The 22911-nt window shown below is 33.0% G+C and overlaps 1 protein-coding gene across 1 annotated transcript in view; it reads right to left on the bottom strand.

Annotated features, from left to right (window-relative positions):
• LOC126965482 (histone-lysine N-methyltransferase PRDM9-like) overlaps positions 1–22911 on the bottom strand; it is a 132956-nt gene that overhangs the window by 96736 nt on the left and 13309 nt on the right. The window contains exon 3 of the mRNA XM_050809114.1: positions 10683–10776. Within this exon, the coding sequence (XP_050665071.1) occupies positions 10683–10776 (94 nt within the window). The remainder of the gene's footprint in view (positions 1–10682; positions 10777–22911) is intronic.

The following is a 22911-nucleotide window of genomic DNA, read 5'->3' on the forward strand; positions in this document are numbered from 1 at the left end:
CAGACTTCTCAGAATATTGAGAGTTGAGTCTAGAGTAATTAGAAATGGTGCGGGAAAATACCTAGCTAATGGTTTTTTATTCCCAAAAAAAAATATCGAGGCAACGGCGTTTGTCCTAAACAGCCTCAAAAAGGGCCCGAAAAAAATGTTAGGTTCTCAACATTCCTATCAAAACATATTTTTTTTTATAAAGGAGCAACGGTGTATGTGCAACAGCCGTGTAACGAAAATTATAATGCTTCTTGCCAATAATTAAATTATTTTTTGATTACAAATCAGAAAATTAAAGCTTTGTTGTTGAATATTAGTTGTGTCATATTATACGTTTTGTAAATTATTTATTCTTATAGGTACCGTGCCAATAATGCCAGTTAAATTTTTTTTTTTATAGCTCTAACGAATAATAAAAATAAAAAATGCTTTTAAATATGTAATACACTTCTTTTTTGTAAATTGAATTGATTTTCGTTAGATAATTAAGTTTAGTTATTATACAAAATGTTTTCAAATAATGCTGACGGTATTTAAGTTATGATTTTCTGTGACATCATTTTTCGACATATGACAGTCGCTAGATAAAATTGTTGATAAAGTTCAATATCTTGCTAAAAACCTAAAGGCCGGCAACGCATCTTCTGACACCAACAGGTGCACGGGCGGTTGCCTCACTTCGCCCCATTCCGTGAGTCATCATTATTGACATACAACCACATATAATACACAGTAAGAATAAAAAAGAAGTCTGCTGAATTTTTGAGGTGCGGAATTTTGACGTCCATTTAGAGATTTAAAATCCTATTTTGTATAAAAATATAAGTAAGTATATGCACATTAAATTTTTTAAAGTTTCTCCATTGTAATATTTTATGAAACATTTTTTTTTGAAAATAATTATGTAATGTTATTAAAATATTATTGCATAAAATATTAAAATATTATTACAATGCAGTGCCGCTCAGAATTCCCGAAAATATTGAGCATTACTACAATTGCGTTCGTCACCTTAACACATAAGAGTCTCAATTGCCCAGTATTTTCACTAGCTACGGCGCTCATCAGACCGAAACACAGTAATGTTTACACATTACTGCTTCACGGCAGAAATAGGCGCCGTTGTGGTGCCCATAATCTAGCCGGCTTCCTGGACAAAGGAGCCTCCCACTGGTTCATCATCGTCAGCCGGAAGACGTCCACTGCTGGACAAAGGCCTCCCACAAAGATTTCCACGACGGTCGGTCCTGCGCTGCTCAGGATAATAGAATAGAATAGAATAAAATTTATTGATAACAAAAACCACCACCACACAATTATTAAAATGATACAAACCAAAATAAGTAATAATTTCTTAGAACTAACAAATAAAACAAATTAAATAATACAATTTATAGCTTAAAACGAAAAAGGTACTGTGCGGCAGTGAATGTCACCAAATGGAGCTAACTCAGTAAAAAGCTGCAATGGCGTGGTGCCAATGTAGCACTGGTTTTCAGTAGCCCCAACATTATTGAGTCGAGGAGTAGCAGCGACTAGTAATTTTTAAATTATAATAATGAATATAAGTCTATGAATATAAATAAATAAATAAAAAAATAGATCTAATTTTTGAATTTAACTCTTAAAAAAAAATATATATAAATAAAAAAAAATTAACGTTAAAAGAAGATCATTTAGATCTTAACGACGGAAAAATCATAAAAAATGAGGTTATTAATAATAAATAAGTTTTAATATATATTATGGTTACGATAAATGTTAATATTATAATATTAAATTTAAAAGAGGTACAAGCAGTTAATAGCCAGAAATAAAAACACCATCAGCCTTGTATCTTTTTAAATAAATTAACATAAATTATAGTTAAATATAATCTATGACATATAACTAAAGACATTTGTAAAACATCACTTTTTCTACGTACATTAGAATAACACAAATAATAATTTAAATAAATAAAAATGTGGGCATCAAATACCCTCATTGAAATTGCCAAAAACATCACAAATACAGAAAGAAAAAATAAAATGTAAAACAGCACTCGTTTTCACATTTTAGACAAAAAATAAAAATTGATAAAACTTAAAGCCGCTACAAACATTGAGAAGTGTCACCCAATGCAAAATGTCGAAATTTTAACATATTTTTGAATGTTATTGGTTAACATGTACATAATATGTATGTACCTAAATAATATCATACTTAAATACAAATGAAGTTTGTTTGTACGCATTTAACTCCTTATCTAATAATTTTGTGATAAAAATACTTAGGGTTCTAACTAACTATAATTTAGCTATACAACTACCATAAGATGAAGGGTGTTTCGGAGAATATATAGTACTAGTGGACCCGACAAACGTTGTCCTGTACACACGTCTTAAATTTGATTAAAACAGTCCAGCTGGAGTTCCCCAACTAAACCAATCAAATTCACTGGAACGCACAAAAATCTTCAAAATCGGTCTAACCGTTTAGGAGCTAGTTCAAATGTGAGTCTAAACCATTCTCGAATCCACCAGAAGACACACAGAACGATTCCTAACAATCGGTCCAGCCGTTTAGAAGGAGCTCAGTTACAACAGACGCACAAAAGAAATATATAATAAGATGGTGTAATGTTGGTGATAAGTTATCCGGAATCTATAGTTTTGACTGAGAAATACATACCTATATATACAAATAATTCAGTCAATAACATTTCAATACACATGCCAATTCATACAATGATCGGGCGCGGGGTAATTAAATTATTTGGCAATACGTTTATATATAATATAATAATAACGTAAGCGTCATCGGCTGAGCAAACGATATTAATTTAAACGATTTAAATTATTGTAAGCGCAGCTTATTATCTAGTTTATTAGTTATACCAGAATCTGATACATCATCTGAAAACACAAAAAAAAACTACGTTTAAAAAAAACGATTTCAAAAACTGAAAAGTATAAAATAACTAAAAATTTTATTTTATACACCTCTTATGCAAACCTTTACTTTTAATATTAAGAAAATACTATTTTTTGTATGTTATACCTATTGATAGGTTTTAAGTCAGTGCTAAGCCCTAAACAAAAATATAACTTAATATTATAAACAGCTTACTTACTGTAATTATTTAGGTTGTCTGGCCACGCGTGTCTCTCCACCTGGATTGTTTTATTCTAGACGAAGCTATCCCGCTCAAAGTCACTCGTGGCGAGTGTAGGTTTCTTATTACATTTGGCTTGGCACCGCCTTAAAACCTATCAATAGGTAGTACATACAAATAATAGTGTTTTCTTAATATTTAAGGTAAAGGTTTGCATAAGAGGTGTATTAAATAAAATTTTTAAGTTATTTTATACTTTACAGTTTTTGGAGGCGGTTTTATTAAACGTAGTTTTTTTTATATTTTACGTTTTAGTGTCAGTTGATAATAATATATAATCAACCTAAATGAAAACTACAATAAAGCCGTACACAGAAAACAATTATGTAATTCAGGTAGACGATAATTTTCATATAAATTTTCTTAAAATGAAAACTACTGGGACAAACTATGTAATTTTTTTAAGGGAATAAAAGGATTACCTAAATCGAATCATAAATCTCAGAGTAATCGGTGTACATACATAAAAAAAAATATCGATTGAATTGATAACCTCGTCCTTTTTGAAGTCGGTTAAAAAGGGTTTTAATTGTAATATTGAAATATTAAAACATTCTCCTTCATGAACTTAACCTAGTTTTTAATGTCCTTGAAAAGTTCAATTAATAAAACAAATATACCAAAAAATTAATAAAATCTTTCAGATGTTTTCAAATACGAAATTCGTAGTCGAATGTATTGTTTAGAGCTGAGACAAACACAGAAACCGGTTCATATTTACAAACTAACTAGGAGGCACAAGACTAGAGACACAAGAGAAATATACAAGTTATTATTATAACATATGTTTCTATAAATGTTTAACAAGGGATTGCTTATGAGTAAATTTCAGCGTACAAATGTCGTATGTATATGGTTTATCACCGGTATGTATTCTACTATGTCTCTTCAATTTACCAGTTTCACTGAAACTCTTACCACATACATTGCATGGGTAAGGTTTATCACCGGTATGTATTCTACTATGTCTCTTCAATGTACCAGTTTCACTGAAACTCTTACCACATACATTGCAAAGGTAAGGTTTTTCACCGGTATGTATTCTACGATGTGTCTTCAAATGACCAGATAAACTGAAACTCTTACCACACACATTGCACGGGTAAGGTTTATCACCGGTATGTATTCTACTATGTCTCTTCAAATGACCAGATTCACTGAAACTCTTACCACACACATTGCATGGGTACGGTTTATCACCGGTATGTATTCTACTATGTCTCTTCAAATTACTAGATTTATTGAAACTCTTACCACATATATTGCATGGGTACGGTTTATCACCGGTATGTATTCTACTATGTCTCTTCAAATTACTAGATTTATTGAAACTCTTACCACATATATTGCATGGGTACGGTTTATCGCAGGTGTGTATTCTTTTGTGGTTCGTCAAATGACCAGATGCAGTGATACTCTGACCACACTCATCACGAGAGTATGGTTTTTCACCATTATGTTGACCTGTACCTTGCTTTACATAACTACATTGATTGGACATTGTTCCGCCAACATAACTGGATTCAGTCATTTCACATGTGTTATGTACCTTTGAAGCATCAGGTTCGTTGGGCGTTGTTCTAGTAATATTATCCGATTGAGACTTTTTATCTCTATATAATGTGTTATGTTCTTTCAATTTATCAGATTGATTGGTTGTTTGACTGACGATACTGACGTAAAACTTTGTATCTGAATGTATTTTATTAGTTCTCTTCGAAACAATAGTTTGATTGTGCGTTGGTCCATTAACATTGCTTGAATTCGACTTTTTAACTGGGATAATTTTCTTTTTTTCCGTCAAATCAACCGATTGCTTCGGAGTTCCACTCGGAAGCAATAGAGTTCCACTATTATTACTTGGATTGGTCAATTCTGCGTATATTTTATTGTAGTGTTCATAGCTAGCTGCTAGTCGTATAACTGTAAAGTACAAAATTATATTGAATATTTCTCGCTTATTGTCACCTATGGTACGTATATTACTTTGGATGCGCTACTTAGTGAGTTATTTGTAAATAATATTTGGATAAGAATCAGTTACAGTTTTTTTAAGAATGTGTAAGCGCTATTTTGAAGGTAACCATGTAGTAACAAGCAGCGCTATCACTTTACATTATACAAACACAATGTGAAGTCTCTATACCATGCCAAACGATCGACCCGTACACAATGTATTCGCTTCACGTCGATTCGGGCAGCGAATTTGGGTTAGAAGTAGTAAAGGGACTAACCATTTTTGGGTCCAGCTGTTACAGAAAATTTTAGCGTACACAATTCTTTGTTTTATAATAAGCCAAAAACTTTAAAAAATATAAAATTCACAGTTGCTAAATAAAAAAATTTAAATATTTATTTATTTTCTTGAATCGTGCAATTTATAAGATACAATGGCTGAAGTTAGTCTATGGTAAGACTTTAATTCATGTCATTGCATGCAATGTGGGAGTTTATTTATATTTGTGTACCAAAGACAATTAAATTTTTGTGTTATTGCGTGTGTGACAAAATCAATATTTGACGAAAAAGAATTATTGACTACTAATTGATATTTATGGGTTTTCTTGTAATCTTAGTTAAGTGAAAGTAGTATAAGTTCTCATAAAAAGCAAACTGATTAGTGCTAAATGTTATTAATATTTGTCTCAGCTTAAGTATCTTAATGTTCTACTGAGTTAAAATATAATTGCTTTTGTTTTAATAATGTTTTTTTCTACTGAGTTACGTTTTGGCATTGCGACTCTAATATCTTTTACATTAAAATGTCATCACGCAAATGCAGTATCGAAATAGTACTAAAATCAATGCAATGAGATCAGATTAATACTTGCTTTAAAAAAAGTACAGCGCTCCTTAAGAACACATAACAATTATTTATGTTTTTCTGAATGCCACCTTTCGTGAGACACCCTTAAAAATGGGGTATTTTCAATTTAAATAATTAATTATTTTATATCAGTATAGGTAACAGTTATTAAAGTAGTAAAAATATAAATCGATTTCATGTTTATTCATACAAAAAAATAATTTCACGTAAACATGTGTAACAAAAATAATTAAAGGCGTAAAACAGCCATAGGACAGGACAAAAGTCAAGGTACACAAAAAACGCCCATGTAAAGTGCAGTTTGCAGATCTTTTTTTTTTGGTTTCTTCGTCCAATATTAGGATAGGCAAATTGTTCGAGCCCATACAGCCAGTTGACGATTCTAATTGTGATTCGCTCTGTTTTTATAGTTTATATTTAAGTGAATATTTGCTATTGCGTATTTCATATTTTCGGAGATTTTTGTTTGGACTGCGTCACGGAAACTGACGAAGCATGCTTTCACTTTCATTTATTTATTTTTACTTTGCCATTTTTAAGGGTATATTATTTTTAATATTATTTATAAGTAGGTAGGTACCGAATAGCGTCGTTGTTTTAAGTTGGCTATGCTGTTCATTCGCTATGAGTAACTAGCAGATCATGCATCGTTGTGGATTTATTTTTATTATTATTAGTCGTGAGGTCCTGTATAAATTGATCCATTAACATAACCTAACTTTCGTGTAGTGCTGTCGTCCACTGCTGGAGAAAGGTCTCCCTCAAAGATCTTATCCATCCGTAGGAGTAAGGGACTTATAGATAATATCAAAGAAATGTATTAAAATTAATAAGTATTTACATACATTAGGAATAAGTATCTCATATTTATCCATTTATAAAGTTTTCATAACTGTATTCGGTTATAATACGTATTCAGACATAAGGTAGTTTGATGAACAAAAGACCGAAAGTACGTATAAATGAACGAAAGTACGATTTAATTACCAAATTCGTCTACAGGAGAGTTATATCGACCGATATCGACGTGCAGGCGATGTGCGAACTCACTTCCGTAGTACACCATCAGCTCCGTATTGCGGGGAATAGTTCTGATTGTGCTGAAATATTTAACGAGCTATTTTTAATGAAAGTAGTCATAAATTAAGGAATAAAAAACGGCACTTCGTATCCTGTGGTGCCGTGCCGTTACTCAGAGGGTTGACAAGTCTTTGCTTAGTCAATGCATATTAGAGAAATAATTAAAAATGCTTCAAATAAAATAAAAATGACTTGGAAAGTTATTAACAATAATAATCTAATAATAAACAATTCAAAAATCCACTCTGAGCAGGAAGTAGCTTTTGCTTTTGAGAATTTTTTATCTGACATTCCAGTTTCCATCTCAAGCACCCTTGTCTCCTCCACCAGTGTAGCCGAGTCACTTCTTTTGGAAAATGTTAAGGAATGTAAACAAAATTTCAAATTCAGTATTGTTAGCCCAGCAGAAATAATTAAAACTTTCAGATCCTTAGAAATGAAAAAATTGCTGATATATGGGGCATATCTGTAAAAATAATAAGTTCTGTTATTGACGTCATAGCACCATATCTAGCACTAGTTTTTAATAGCTGTATTGAACATGGCGTGTTTCCTGACCTTCTGAAGAATAGTAAAATTAAACCAATATTTAAATCGGGACTCACTTCTGACCCGAATAACTATCGCTCTGTTTCAGTGTTGCCGACCCTTAGTAAAATATTTGAAAAAAATATTTTAAGCCAAATGCTTACTCACTTTAACACTAATAAGTTACTTCATATAAGCAATTTTGCTTTACTAGGGGACGCTCGACTACGGATGCAGGTGTTGAACTCATCAGGAATATTTTTGAGGCCTGGGAGGAATCACAGAATGCACTTGGTATCTTCTGTGATTTATCTAAGGCTTTTGATTGTGTTCAACATTAACGCTGGTCAGGAAGCTATGTCACTATGGTATAAGAGGATCTGCACTCGATCTTCTGATCTCATATTTAAATAATAGGATTCAGAGGCTCGAGGTGAATGGCAGGAGATCTCCTGGGACTCCTCTCGGTATGGGGGTACCACAAGGGTGTTTTCTTGGACCCTTCCTCTTCCTAAATTATATAAATGATCTACCTAACCTTGTAGAAAAAAAACGCAAGGTGGTATTGTTTGCGGATGACACTTTACTTATATTCAAAGTGAAACGAAGCCAAGTTTTATATGACGAAGTAAACAATGCTCTATCTGACATCGTGTACTGGTTTAGCGCCAATAACTTATTGTTAAATAGTCATAAAACCAAATATATTAAATTCACCGCGCCAAATGTCAAAAATGTAGATGCGAATATTTTATTAAATGGAGAGGTGGTAAAACCAGTGGAATCTGCTGTATTTCTTGGCATTACTCTTGATTCCAAATTGCAGTGGGGCCCCCATATTGAAGGATTGGCGAATAGTCTTAGTTCTGCAGCATATGCGGTTAAGAAAATTAGACGGTTAACTGACATAGATACGGCGAGATTAGTATACTTTAGTTATTTTCATAGTATTATGTCCTATGGTATATTGTTATGGGGCAGTGCGGCCGATATTAATACTATCTTTGTGCTGCAGAAGAGGGCTATTCGCGCGATTTATAACCTAGGTCCTAAAGAATCATTGAGAGAAAAATTTAAAGAAATAAACATTTTGACTGTTGCTTCTCAATACATTTTTGATAATGTTCTGTATGTACATAAGCACATTGAGGAATTTTCAAGAAACTGTAACACGAGGAACAAACATAAACTTGTTATGCCTACTACTCGGTTGGGTCGAGTTAGTAAGTCTTTTGTTGGGCGATGTATATGCTTCTACAATATGATCCCAGAAAATGTACAAAACAAATTTGTTACGAAATTTAAAAGAATTGTTAAAAACGTTTGTGCGGGAAAGGTTATTATAGCATAAACGATTTTCTTAATGACACCACGGACTGGGAATAAAGCGAACACCCTCAGGCTCTTTAATTATAAATGTTTATTGTACGACAACACATTGTAATCCATATTTTATATTAAAAAAAAAGCCCTCACACTTTCTTGCGCCCATTCTTCTCGGGTCTGAGGGAGTCTCTTTTGAATGGGTAGTTTTTGACGTTCAATAAGTGATTTTAAATCCTAGTTTGAGTAAAAATATTTAAATTTGAATTTGAATTAGACTTATCGCTCTGAATTTTCCTATGTCTAGTGGATTCCCTGTTTTGTACTATAATATTAAATAGTTGTCTGATGTAACGTAAGAACAGATGCGTCTCCTTTTATGCTTTGATTAGTTGTTGCCTCAGGATTTTGACCTTTTTCCGCCTTTATTTTCTTTATATGCTCGTAAACTTTTAGATCATACTTCAGTATCAGGTACTTGGTGGATTGCAAGATAGTTTATTTCCTTTTTCTTTAACGTTTTTTTTATTAAGTAGGTTGGTTGTTTGTTCTTTATAATTGCGTCTCTATTTGTGATGTTATGTTTACGTTCTAGTTTGTAGATCATAGTTAATGATGATTAAGTCCATTAAATGCTTTCTTTGTACATGTATTATCTTCTTTATTATTTGATTTATAAGATTATTATATAATTTTTTTTTCTTTGTATAATTTGCTTAGTTCTTCTTTCATAACTTTGACTTTTTTTAATTGAGTTCTGTTTATCTTTTAATTAAGGCTTCCTGTATCTCCCTGCAGGCTTTAGTCTTTTGACCCAATTTTAAAATCTCAGACGACGCGTGATATGATATAAGCAAAATCTAAAAATGTTACCAGTAGTACAATTCTCCCTTGTACTGGAACGCGATGAGGTTCTGTTCACTCCAATGTCTAGAGCAGTTAATGAACCGCATCCAATTCGAGTTGTTCCCGTCTGCGGCGTCCACGTGTAGATCTGAGGATATAACCGACAGTATAAAACACAATACAACAACAAAAAAAAAAGTTTTGTTTATTTTTTTGTATCATTCAGTTTGTTGCTTGAACATAAAAACAAGAGTCCACTACGGTGGACTCACATTTATATTGGGTAAGTATAAGTATACGTAATAATATTATAATAATACATAATAATATAAAAAATAGAAGCATAATTTGTGGCGTGTCATAATATAATTCTGGATATTGGTTGCAGAAAGCAGTAAATACAAAGTGGAGTAGTGTTACGTCAGCCAGCGTACCATTATCGTAGCGTGAAAATGAAGGTATCCCAAAAGGTAATTATTAACTTGTATTAATAGACTCACCTGCCAGCAGTAGTTTGAAGCAGCGTCCTTACTAGGTACTCCTCTGTACGGTCCAAACCGCACATTACGTGGTAAGGTTCTCGTAGCGAATACTCCCAAACCGGCGCCTTTTATTCCATGGTAATTAAAATTGTATCGTTTTAGGTTACTACCCAAGAAATACAATAAAAAAATACCTATATATATAATATAAAAGAGATTTACACCCATGTATTAAGTATTAACTCATCACGCTATTTCCTGAACCATACAGACCCAGACTTTCAATTTGGTAGAAATATTCCTTTCGTGGAGTGCGCTTAAGAACGATCAATGCAATGCGTGTTCACGACTAGTGGCGTTATCTGTACATCAATGATTCATATATATAATGTTTCTACTTCTTTCCTACAATCTTCTTTTTGAAAAACGATGAACTTAACAAACTTACCTCTAATAGTGGATACATTTAAATGCAGAAATACTCTTGGTACGGTCAGGGCTGCCCTGGGTACTATCGGGGGGAGGTTTGTTACGGCAGGGACCTGAACGTAATAAACTTATCTTAGTAAAGTTTTGTAATACCGATTTTTATGGAATAGGACAATAATTGAAAGTGATCACCGCCTATAGACTGTTGCAACATTAAAGGAATAGCGATTGCCAGTCCATGCGTAGTGCTCAGTTTAGGGTGAGTCAACAACCCTGAAAAATCCTGTTATATATATTTATTTGTCTTCAGCATAATTTTCACATGCCACAATGTATACATAATATTATTACTTCTTATTTACAGTGTTTTCTACTACCGCATTTTCGCGAAATTTCTTGCCTCGCACAGCCGCTCTGTGGAATCAATTATCTGCTGCTGTTTTTCCGAATCGATACGACTTAGCCACCTTCAAGAAAAGAGCATACTTCCACCTTAAAGGCCGACAACTCATCTCTAGACACCTAGTGTTGCCGATATCTATGAGCGGCCGCCTCACCACTCTTGCCAGTTTGCCTCCACTTATATTAAAAAAAGTGTGTGTAGACAGTTACACCTTCATAATTTATTTACTTTTTTTACTGATCCAGGTAAAATAAATGTTAAAGTGTAGATACATACGACTATATCTATTGAATCACTTTGAATTTGAATTCTATTATTTGTAAAATGCTGAACCTGTTAATATTGATATAATTAATAATTTAAAGGTTTATTTGGTTCAAAAAGGTTACAGTAATCTTATAACTAATAACAATATGGACATTAAAGAACTAAAATGGTGTGTAGTCAGCATTTACATCTCAACACTGGTATTCTCTAGACACCTTAGAAGCAAGACTTCGAGAATTAAATATTTATTAATTAAAATAGATACACAATCCCCAAGTCCACCAATCTCCTAGTTGATATGGTGGCAGTACGTCGCACATAGAGATAGTAACTGCAGTTACGTTATGAGTAGGTATAATAGCTTCCACTTACCCTATCATCCGGTATGATCAGTAACGGGCCATGTATAGCGCAGTATTCGTACACATAATCTCGACACGAAGGACAAACTGTACACAATATTATATTGTAATATTGAGTCATATTTCCAAAATACGTACTATTTTTGAATTGACAAGCTTCAAAAATAGGCTAATGTCTACCCCCTCATTTTTAATAGATTTATACCTTAACATCTATAAATACATACAAAAGTATGAAATTGCCGTTTAATTGTGATAGAAACTTCGAATTGACGTAGAACCTTATGTAGTTTTTCTTTCAAAAATGTGCAACATTCGATTATTACTATGATTATTATTAACAACGATCGATTTTACTCTTTCTTTATCTCTATCTTTAGTTGTTTTTTTATTGAGCAAGACACTAAAGATGGATACTTCGAAAATTCGAGTGATTTTACAGAATAGATAATAGACAAAATTTTACAGAAATGAGTAATGACGCATGCTGCCGCTTACTGCAGTTGTAATGCGATAGGTACCATCTAGCGACTTGGAGCGACAGACGACAGACGACGACTTAAAACGTTCCGGCCTAAAGTATGCACGGTGGCCACGCCAGTGTGACTAACCAGGAGGGACGCACGAGCGAGCTTTGTTCTTCACCTACTTCACCGGACGGACCGATATTTCAAAATTGGAGAATATTTAATATAAGAATTATAAAAAAAACACTGTGCAGTGTTTATCTGTACACAGATTGCGAACTTTATTTAAGCTTCGTAAAAATGCTGAAAGAAAAGGTCTACTTTAAAGTGGTTATTATTAATGTGAAATTATCATGCATGATAATATGTATCTATTATACTAAGTAGATAGTTAATGGTTGTGTTTCGTTTTTCATTTTTGGACCAAGAGCCGACTCTAAAAAATTGTTTTTTGTATATAATACCTACGATTGCAAATAGTATCTAAGTGATCATCCCTGCCCATTAAAATGGAGTAACGCTCAGTATTCTTGTAAAACACAAAATTCCAATTGCACTAGTCACCTGGAGACATAATGTAATGTGTTAGTATCATTAACGCAGTAATTTCACTAACCTAAGCCCTTCAAACCGAAATTTAATAAAACTTGTGCATTAATTAGATACTGCAAAGGCCAGCTAGCCGGCATGCCTTGCTAAGAAACCTCCCACTGGTTGAAATAATAATAATAATGAATACTTATGAAATGTTTTCAACGCGATAACACAAACTACTCTTACATAATTTATATGTCTAGCTAGAGCCTCTTGCTCCTAGACAACCGATGAAAACAGGCCAGGTTTGTTACTTTATTGTGCGTGCCTTGCTCAAAATAGAGATTAACTGTCAACCTCAATTTTTTTCGACGTTTTCACAGCTCTCATGGACAACTAGACGTTTAATGATCTAACATACCACATCTTCTAAGATGATATATCAGTCGGAGGTAGTGGCTGGTGGGTGACCATAAAGTGAGTCCCACGCTCGTCATTTGATGGCTGACATAAAAACTAAACAATCTTCAATGCGGTTTATAAAATATGTTCAGTGACTTACAAACATAGTCGTCGAAGGGCGGCTCGTCCTGTTCGTAGTAACTAATTGTTTGTTTCTTACGCAAGTTAAATCTGTTCATCTGAAAAATACATGATAATAAGCGAAGTCAATTAGTGAATTTATGTATCAGTTGTTGTAATAATATATATATTAACTGTTGGTAAACATATTGCCATTTGCCGCCATTAGGTGTAGTAAGGCGAAAAGCTACACTCAAGGACACAGTAAGTAAGTGGAGCTTAGGACATTATTTGTCTATCATTATATTATAGTTATCATTTTTTATGATCCCAATGAGAAAAGTCTGTAGTATTTTGATTCATCAAAGTACTTTTCGGTCGAATACTATAATAATATAGAGATTTCGTTTCTTTCTTTAAACTGTATGCTAATATTAAGTTTCATTAAAATATTATTACTTTACTATTAGCTCCATAATTATTGTAATAAGTAACTGAATACATACCTTGAAATTCTCCCTTGTTCTTCAAATTCAGACTTGTCAGAAGACTGAGAGTTGAGACTAGAATAATAATAAATGGCGCGGGAAAATAGCAAATGGTTTGTAATTTCCAAAGGAAAAACATAGAGGCAAAGGCTTTGGTCTTAAAGAGCCTCAAAAAGGGCCCGAAAAAAATGTTAGGTTCTCAATATTCCCTTCAAAACATATTTTTTTTTCATTTAAGAGCAACGGTGTAAGTGCAGCAGCCAATAATCGTGTTACGAAAATTATTATGCTTCTTCCAATAATTATATTATTTTTTGATTACAAATCAGAAAATTAAAGCTTTGTTGTTGAATATTAGTTATGTCATATTTTTCTTGTAAATAATTTATTCTTATAGGTACTGTGCCAATAATGCCAAGACAATGGATTTTTTGGAGTTTACTCCTAAAGAATCGATATCCATAAAAGGCGCCCGGTATGAGAAAAATATGGAGAGTAAAGCCTACTCATAAAATCGGATAGTAACGTTTTTCTCATTTAAAAAAAAACAGACTATTCCGTTTACAAATAAGGCAACAATTAGCATTGTATTTCCCTGTCGGCCACCTATCGTTACTTTTCAAAATTATTTTATTTTGCATTAAGAAGTGTTGTGGCTAATGTACGTTAGTTTCCTAAACTTTATTTAAAATAAAAAATAAGTAATACTAGATTAAACGTCATCGTATGTCACATTCAATAACTATTTTGTATTTCCAAATCGAACACTGAATCTATCGAGTAATTCGACAACATAACAGTTTTCGATAGATGGCGCTGATCACAGATTTTAATAATTAGGTACCTGACCATAAGAAAAATCACTATTAACTATGAAGTTAAATATCATAATTTAGAGCATTTATTATTAGCAATGTTTGTTATTTTCTGGTTAACAGTTAATATTAATTGTTATAACTTTTAGCACCCACCACCACCACGGACGTTAAAAGTATTGATAAAAGTTACCACTACAACATGTAAGTTGTTGTAAGTTTTAAAATCTTTATTTTTTTATTATTAATACGCTTTTATTAGCTTCTGCTGTATGTATGTTAGTAACCGACTCCTTTGAACTTGTTTTGTTTAGTACCTGTTCAAAGACAAGTAAGCTCCAGTCGTGCGTCGGAGCTGACACACACACTTTTTTCTTATAGCTCTATTGAAAAATAAAAAAAATGTGTGGGCGTGTAATCTTTACGCGCGATTGAAGTAAAACGTAATAATAATTAACTTTAGGGATAATTAACAGAAACATTAATATATTACATTAAATAAAGCCTTGTTACCAAATAAGCACTCACGTATTACTGAGGAGATTTGTTAGATTTTTTCCTATTTTTTTCCTCAGAACCGCTAACGATATAAGTTCATCTTTTGAGCAAAGTTGTCATTTTATCTAAAATAAAAGAATGCCTCTATAATAAGTAATATTATTTAATCAAGTGAGATTTTATTTATTTTACAAAGAATGATATAATGTTATATAAATTATTATTCAGAAAATAAACACTTAAGCTTTTTACAGGTGAGGTCATTATCGGGTTCTCAATTTTCTCTTTTATGCTTATTTATTGATGAAAGAGTAAACTGTTCCTGGGGTTCTGCCAAATAATGACTGATTATTATTTTCATTTTATAATTTATTAATACCATTCGCATATTTTAAAATATTCACTCAATAAATTAAAATATAATTGATAATAAGAAACTGAAGGTTATTAGCACATATTAATATGACGTTACTGAATATTAACGAATATGGCTGTATGGGCTTGAACCCTTTGCCTATCCTAATAATGGATGAAGAAACCATAAAAAAATTAACGAATGTGGCAAATGTCAGAAAAATTCTGATTACTTTTATATTGTTACAAAAGTAGTAATAAATAAGCAAATTATACACTTGGAGATTTTCAAAAAATATAACTGAGCATATTTTTAATCCATTAAATTATAACGGCTTAAAAAAATGTTTTAATTGACTTTTTTACTGAGTGTTACTTCCGTCAGAAAAAATTTCTAAGTTAGCCCCAAGTCACGCCTAAAGAAGTTTTACTTCAAAAATGCTTTTAAATAATAAAAAATAGTTTTTGTTATAGGTACCTACTCTCCTTTTTTTTTGAGCCTAGTTAATTTTCGTTATATAATTAAGTTTAGTTATTATACAAAATGTCAAAGTAATTTTCAAAGTATTTTTTTAATATTGACGGTTTTTAAATTATGATTTTCTGTGACCCTGACCACAAACGAATAAAAAACGAAAGACTCGTTACTTTTAACTCCGATTTTTTAATAGGTATCTGATAAACAGATTGTTTCCTAAAATAAAAATAAATATCGTCATATTATGAGAAAATAAATAAATAACATAAACAGTTACACCTTGAAAGTAAGTATTGCTGGTTTGATTCCTGTGCCCGTGTCTTGTTTGCAGTATCTTTGTTTTAACTGATATAAAAATTACCTACTAACGTTTCTTATTATTAAAAATACCTGCACAGAATTCATTCTTAAATTAGTTTTTTTTTGCCACTGACGTGGTATCAAATAACTAGATTCTTAGAGAACAAACAACTCACGATGTTCTTTATAGTGATTTGGTTGCTAAGTAATTACACATAATATAGTAACACTTATATAAAGGGTCTTAAATTCAGTTCTCTGTACAGCGTCATCTTCCTAAAAAGACAAAATTACAATTTATACTTTTATGTCCGTGACAAATGCGGTCAGTCATTTTGTGTCTTCTACGACGCCACGTCTCTCCACCACGCCAAGTTATGAAAATTTTCACAGAGTACTGGATCCCAGACAATTCGAGCAGCTCTGCTCAATACTCGTTATGTGGCCGGAAGCGCATCTTATAAAGCACACAAATATGGACCGGATTGAAGTAGTATTCCACACCACTTTAAAAAATTGTTGGTAAAGACTAAAATAAATTACTGGGCAAATGAGACTTGACATCTTATGTCTCAAGGTGACGAGCGCAGTTGTAGTGCCGCTCAGAATTTTTGAGTATTTTAAGAATCCTGAGCGGCACTGCATTTTTATGGACAGGGCGTATCAATTATCATCAGCTGGACGTCTTGCTCGTCTCGACCCTTATTTTCATAAAAAAAATAATTATCTGCTTAGAGCACCATTAAAATATGGATAACCCAATTTTTCGGATAATGTCCCTGTTTATTTTCCCGTCACACTGGATGTTACTATCACGCGTTGTGGAGGTTTTGTGTTCCAAACATCGAATTAATTTGTATTATGAACAGAACAAAAAAAGTGTGCTTACTTATATTCTATCTGTGAAATGTAATTCCTTGACACTTTTTATGTTCCGTAGTATTGTTTTTAGACGTTATCACAACGCGCGACGGCATTTTTAAAATAATTTATTGAGACGCAAACTGATCTGTCAAAGACGATGATAATTATCATAATGGCCGCCTGTCGGCTTGTATTAGTGTAAGTGTGTGCGTGGGGCTATGTATTTAGACGTTAATCGGCTTGTTTTGCTGCTACACTGTTATGTAAGGTGACACGGAGTTCTTATTTTTGTACTAGTCCGTGTCTGTGACACCATGTTTCTGTCGCTAGATAAAATTCTCAACTCACTTCGCCCCATTCCGTGAGTCATCATTATTGACATACAACTACACAATAAGAATAAAAAAGAAGTCTGCTGAATTTTTGAGGTGCGGAATTTTGACGTCCATTTAGTGATGTAAAATATTGTATAAAAATATAAGTAAGTATATGCAAATTAAATTTTTTAAGGTTTCTCCATTGTAAGATATTTTATGAAAAATTTTTTTATGAAAATAAGTGACGAGATGAGCAAGACGTTCAGCTGATGGTAATTGCGCCCAACCCATTACTACACATTGCTACTTCACGGAAGAAATGGGCGCCGTTGTGGTACCCATAATCTAACCGGCTTCCTGTGCATCCCACTGGTTCAACATCAGCATCAGCCGGAAAACGTCCACTATGGACAAAGGCCTCCCCGAATGATCGGTCCTGCGCTGTCCTGGTAAATAGACAAAAAGTAAAAACACCAGAAGCTTTGTATATTTTTTAATAAATTAACATAAACTTAAATCTATAAAAATAAAACTTAAAAAACTAAAAAAAAAATTCTATAACACCACTTTTTCTTGGTACATTGGAATACAATAAATAATAAAAATGTGGGCATCAAATACCCTCAATGAAATTGCCATAAACATCATAAAATAAAGAAAGAAAAAATAAAATTAAAACAGCACTCATTTGTTTTCGCATTTTAGACAAAAAATTAAAATTGATAAAACTTAAAGCCGGTACAAACATTGAGAAGTGTCACCCAATACGCTTGGAACATATTTTTGTGTCCTCATTGATTAACATGTACCTAATATGTAAGTACCTAACTAATATCATGCTTATTTTCAATTAATGGAGTTTGTTTGTACGGATTTAACTCCTTATTTAATAATTTTGTAATAAAAATACTGAGGGTTCTAACTAACTATAGGTTAGCTATTTAACTACCATAAGATGCAAGGTGTTTCGGAGAATATATAGTATATTATAATATAATATTGGTTATAACTTAGCCGGAACCAATATTTTTGACTGAGAAATACATTTCTATATATCCGCAATACAAATAATTCTGTCAATAACATTTCATTACATATGACAATTCATATAATGAGCGGGCGCGGGGTAATTAATTTATATGGCAATACAACGTTTGCCGGGTCAGCCCTGGTATATATAATACAGAAAGTGTCATCAGCATTCCCTTCGGTAATTAAATTATTGCAAGCACAGTTTATAATCTAGTTTATTAGTTATACCAGAATCTGATACATCATCTGAAAACACAAAAGGGATTTTAAGTGTAATTATGAAATATTAAAACTTTCCCCTTCATGAAGTCTAATTAAATTTTTATGTCCTTGAAAAGTTCAATTAATGTAAAAAATTATACCTAACCTTGTAGGTTTGTAAAATAATAAGATCTTTCTTATGTTTTTAAATACGAAATGCGGAGTGGTATTTAAGGTTTTGAGCTGAGATACGAGTATACAGAGAAACAGGTAAATATTTACAAACTAACTAGGAGGCTTTTACACAAGAACAATATAGAAGTAATTATTATAACATATGTTTCTGTAAATGTTTTTGAGTAAATTTCAGTGGACAAATGTCGCAAGTATATGGTTTATCACCGTTATGTATTCTACTATGTCTCTTCAATTTACTACATTCAGCAAAACTCTTACCACACAGATTGCATCGGTAAGGTTTATCACCGGTATGTATTCTACTATGTCTCTTCAAAGCACTAGACCTATTGAAACTCTTACCACACACATCGCATGCGTAAGGTTTGTCACCGGTATGTATTCTACTATGTGTCTTCAAAATACCAGATTGACTGAAACTCTTACCACACACATTGCACGGGTAAGTTTAATCACCGGTATGTATTCTTCTATGTGTCTTCAAATGACCAGATGAACTGAAACTCTTACCACACACATTGCACGGGTAAGGTTTGTCACCGGTATGTATTCTACCATGTGTCTTCAAATCACTAGATTGAATGAAACTCTTACCACATACATTGCATGGGTAAGGTTTATCACCGGTATGTATTTTACTATGTGTCTTCAAATGACCAGATGAACTGAAGCTCTTACCACACACATCGCATGGGTAAGGTTTATCACCGGTATGTATTCTACTATGTGTCTTCAAATGACCAGATGAACTGAAACTCTTACCACACACATTGCACGAGTAAGGTTAATCACCGGTATGTATTCTTCTATGTGTCTTCAAATGACCAGATGAACTGAAACTCTTACCACACACATTGCACGGGTAAGGTTTGTCACCGGTATGTATTCTACTATGTGTCTTCAAATCACTAGATTGAATGAAACTCTTACCACATACATTGTATGGGTAAGGTTTATCACCGGTATGTATTTTACTATGTGTCTTCAAATGACCAGATGAACTGAAGCTCTTACCACACACATCGCATGGGTAAGGTTTATCACCGGTATGTATTCTACTATGTGTCTTCAAATGACCAGATGAACTGAAACTCTTACCACACACATCGCATGGGTAAGGTTTATCACCGGTATGTATTCTACTATGTGTCTTCAAATCGCAAGATTTATTGAAACTCTTACCACACACATCGCATGCGTATGGTTTATCACCGGTATGTATTCTACTATGTATCTTCAAATCACTAGATTGAATGAAACTCTTACCACATACATTGCATAGGTAACGTTTATCACCGGTATGTATTCTACTATGTGTCTTCAAAATACCAGATTGACTGAAACTCTTACCACACACATTGCACGGGTAAGGTTTATCACCGGTATGTATTCTTCTATGTGTCTTCAAATGACCAGATGAACCGAAACTCTTAGCACACACATTGCACGGGTAAGGTTTATCACCGGTATCGCATACAACGAAGAGCGGCTCGAATCATCGACGATCAAGTCATCTCCGATCGGCTTGATTCTCTAGCATTGCGTAGAGATGTGGGTTCTCTCTGCATCTTCTACCGCATTTATCACGGGGAGTGCTCAGAGGAGCTGTTCGGGTTGATTCCAGCGGCCGAATTCCACCATCGGACATTACGTGCAAAGTACCATCCGCATCACGTAGACGTCTGGCATTCCACAACCGCGCGTTTTCTTCGAAATTTCTTGCCTCGCACAGCCACTTTGTGGAATCAACTACCGGCAGCGGTCTTCCCGAATAGATACGACTTAGGGACCTTCAAGAAAAAAGCATACTCCCACCTTAAAGGCCGGCAACGCATTTCTTGACACACCTGTTGTTGCGGATGTCCATGGGCGGTTGCCTCACCTCTCCCCATCCAGTGAGCCTCTTGGCTGTTTGCCCCCTCTCATATAAAAAAAAATGTGTCACCCAATGCAAAAAGTCGAAAATTTTACATATTTTTGAGTGTTAATTGGTTAACATGTACCTAATATGTAAGTACCTTACTAAAATCATACTTAATACAAATGGAGTTTGTTTGTTCGCATTTAACTCCTTATCTAATAATTTTGTAATTAAAATACTTAGGGTTCTAACTAACTATAATTTAGCTATACAACTACCATAAGATGCAGGGTGTTTCGGAGAATATATAGTACTAGTGGACCCGACAGACGTTGTCCTGTACACACGTCTTAAATTTGAAAAATCGGTCCAGCCGTTTAGGAGCTAGTTCAATTGTGAATCTTTACCATTCTCGAATCAACCTGAAGACACACAGTAAGATTCATAAAAATCGGTCCAGCCGTTTAGGAGGAGTTCATTTACAACAGACTCACAAAAGAAATATATAATAAGATATGATATAATGTTGGTGATAACTTATCCGGAACCTATATTTTTGACCGATAAATACATACCTTTATATACAAATAATTCAGTCAATAACATTTCAATACACATGCCAATTAAAAAATTGAGCGGGCGCGGGGTGATTAAATTATTTGGCAATACGTTTACATATAATATTATAGTATCGAAAGCGTCATCGGCTGAGCAAACGAAATTAATTTATACGATTTATATTATTGTAAGCGCAGCTTAATATCTAGTTTATTAGTTATACCAGAATCTGATACATTATCTGAAAACACAAAAAAAAAATACGTTTAAAAAAACCGACTTCAAAAACTGAAAAGTATAAAATAACTAAAAATTTTATTTAATACACCTCTTATGCAAACCTTTACTTATAATATTAAGAAAATACTATTATTTGTATGTGATACCTATTGATAGGTTTTAAGTCAGTGCCAAGCCCTAAACAAAAATAAAACTTAATATTATAAACAGCTTACTTACTGTAATTATTTAGGCTATCTGGCCACGCGTGTCTGTACGCTTGGATTGTTTTGTTCTAGACGAAGCTATAAAGCCGCTCAAAGTCACGCGTGGCGAGTGTAGGTACCTTTATTACATTTGGCTTGGCACCGACTTAAAACCTATCAATAGGTACATACATACAAATAATAGTGTTTTCTTAATATTTAAGGTAAAGGTTTGCATAAGAGGTGTATTAAATAAAATTTTTAATTAATTTATACTTTTCAGTTTTTGAAGTCAGTTTTTTTAAACGTAGTTTTTTTTATTTTTTACGTTTTAGTGTCAGTTAATAATAATATAGAATTAACCTTAATGAAAACTGCAATAAAGCCGTACACAAAAAACAATTATGTGATCCAGATAGACGAAAATTTTCATATAAATGTTCATAAAATAAAACCTACTGGGCCAAACTATGTTATTTTTTTTGGGACCAAATGGCATCTATTTCGCATCAAATAATTGCGTAAATCGAATCATAAATCTCAGAGTAACCGGTGTACATACATAAAAAAATACCGATTGAATTGATAACCTCCTCCTTTTTGAAGTCGGTTAAAAAGGATTTTTATTGTAATATTGAAATATTAAAACATTCTCCTTCATGAACTTAACCTAGTTTTTAATGTCCTTGAAATTGAAGTCCAATTACTGTAACAAATTATACCTTATCTTGTACGTTTGTAAAAATTAATAAAATCTTTCAAATGTTTTCAAATACGAAACTCGTAGTCGTATGTATGGTTTAGAACTGAGACAATCACAGAAACCGGTTAATATTTACAAACTAACGAGGAGCCTTGTACACACGAGAAATATACAAGTTATTATTATAACAAATGTTTCTGTAAATGTTTAACAAGACATTGTTTATGAGTAAATTTCAGCGGACAAATGTCGCATGTATATGGTTTATCACCTGTATGTATTCTACTATGTCTCTGCAATTTACCAGTTTCACTGAAACTCTTACCACATACATTGCATGGGTAAGGTTTATAACCGGTATGTATTCTACTATGACTCTTCAATCTACCAGTTTCACTGAAACTCTTACTACATACATTGCATGGGCAAGGTTTATCACCGGTATGTATTCTACTATGTGACTTCAAATGACCAGATTGACTGAAACTCTTACCACACACATTGCACGGGTAAGGTTTGTCACCTGTATGTATTCGACTATGTCTCTTCAAATCACTAGATTGAATAAAACTCTTACCACATACATTGCATGGGTCAAGTT

This window comes from Leptidea sinapis, chromosome 7 (assembly GCF_905404315.1).
Source record: "Leptidea sinapis chromosome 7, ilLepSina1.1, whole genome shotgun sequence".
Classification (NCBI taxonomy): Eukaryota; Metazoa; Arthropoda; class Insecta; order Lepidoptera; family Pieridae; genus Leptidea; species Leptidea sinapis.